Source organism: Papaver somniferum, chromosome 11 (genome assembly GCF_003573695.1).
Source record: "Papaver somniferum cultivar HN1 chromosome 11, ASM357369v1, whole genome shotgun sequence".
Lineage (NCBI taxonomy): Eukaryota > Viridiplantae > Streptophyta > Magnoliopsida > Ranunculales > Papaveraceae > Papaver > Papaver somniferum.
Genome location: NC_039368.1, coordinates 10,034,823 through 10,036,167, shown reverse-complemented (window position 1 = coordinate 10,036,167; position 1,345 = coordinate 10,034,823). Strand labels below are relative to the sequence as shown.

Below are 1,345 nucleotides of genomic sequence, written 5' to 3'. Positions count from 1 at the left end.
TTTCCCGTAGTTATTTCCCGAGGGCTCTTAGATTGCATCCTTGTGTGCAAATGCTAAGTTTTCTGCTGAGTGTACTGCTATACAGTAGTGGGTTAATTCCCCATTAATTACTGTATCAACATGCTGGTCCTTTCAGTTAAACCCTTTCAATGTGCAAATATTTTAATGGAATTATATGAGATAACTCAGAAAAGTTAGATTTGGACAAAGATTTTTGTTTTAATGATGAATGTTCAGGATGCTAATATCATGTTCATTAGAATTCAAACATAGCTTGACTGTATAATTCCATGCTGCACACTGGAAGTGAAAAGAATGAGTGGAAATTCAATTAAAAAGTGTCACAACTTGATCTAATTACATTTCAAATTGGTCTAAGAACAGATAAAAGGGACGACTGAATGATAAATCTAGCTAATTTTTACATAGCCTCTACATTTACTTTCCAGGGGCGAAATTTGTGGCAAAAGCCCAAGCATTGTTGCTAACAGGATCAGCAAGATGATCAGCCAAGTTTTCCAAAGGGCCTTTACCGGTCACAATTGCTTGAACGAAGTATCCAAACATGGAAAACATTGCCAATCTTCCGTTCTTTATCTCCTTCACCTTCAACTCGGCGAAAGCTTCTGGATCATCAGCAAGTCCAAGTGGGTCAAAACTGCCACCGGGATAAAGTGGGTCAACAACCTCACCGAGTGGTCCACCAGCAACACGGTAACCTTCCACTGCTCCCATCAAGATAACTTGTGTAGCCCAAATAGCTAAAATGCTTTGAGCATGCACCAGACTTGAGTTCCCAAGGTAGTCCAATCCACCCTCACTGAAGATTTGAGCTCCGGCTTTGAACCATACGGCTTCACCGAATTTAACACCGTTACGTGAGAGTAGTTCGGGAAAGATGCATCCTAGAGCTCCGAGCATTGCCCATCTGCAGTGAATCACTTCAAGCTCGCGGTTCTTGGAGAAAGTTTCGGGATCAGCAGATAACCCAGCGGTATCCCATCCATAATCACCAGGGAATTCACCATTAAGGTAAGATGGAGACTCACCGGAGAATGGTCCCAAGTACTTAACTCTGTCAGGACCGTACCATGGGCTAGTAGATGAAACTGCAGGTTTGGATGATTTAGCAGGTTTCGCCACTGTCTTTTTCTGGAAGAGCATGGTGATTCTTCCTTCACCTTCTGGAATGGATGGTGTCAATTTTACTGCTTTTCCAGCAAGAGCAGGAGAAGAGAGTGCCATTGTTGAAGCAGCCATTTAATGAATATGATAGAAATAATAAGATTGAGAAATAAGCGAGTTAAATGATAATCAGATGAGTTTGTGTTTTGAAACTGTTGAT

The 1,345-nt window shown here is 41.4% G+C and overlaps 1 protein-coding gene across 1 annotated transcript; it reads right to left on the bottom strand.

Moving 5' to 3' along the window:
- Positions 1-307: 307 nt before the first annotated feature.
- On the bottom strand, positions 308-1,345 carry LOC113322070 (chlorophyll a-b binding protein of LHCII type 1-like). The gene has a single exon (XM_026570084.1). It carries the CDS (start codon positions 1,258-1,260, stop codon positions 439-441), a length of 822 nt encoding a protein of 273 aa, XP_026425869.1. The 5' UTR covers positions 1,261-1,345; the 3' UTR covers positions 308-438.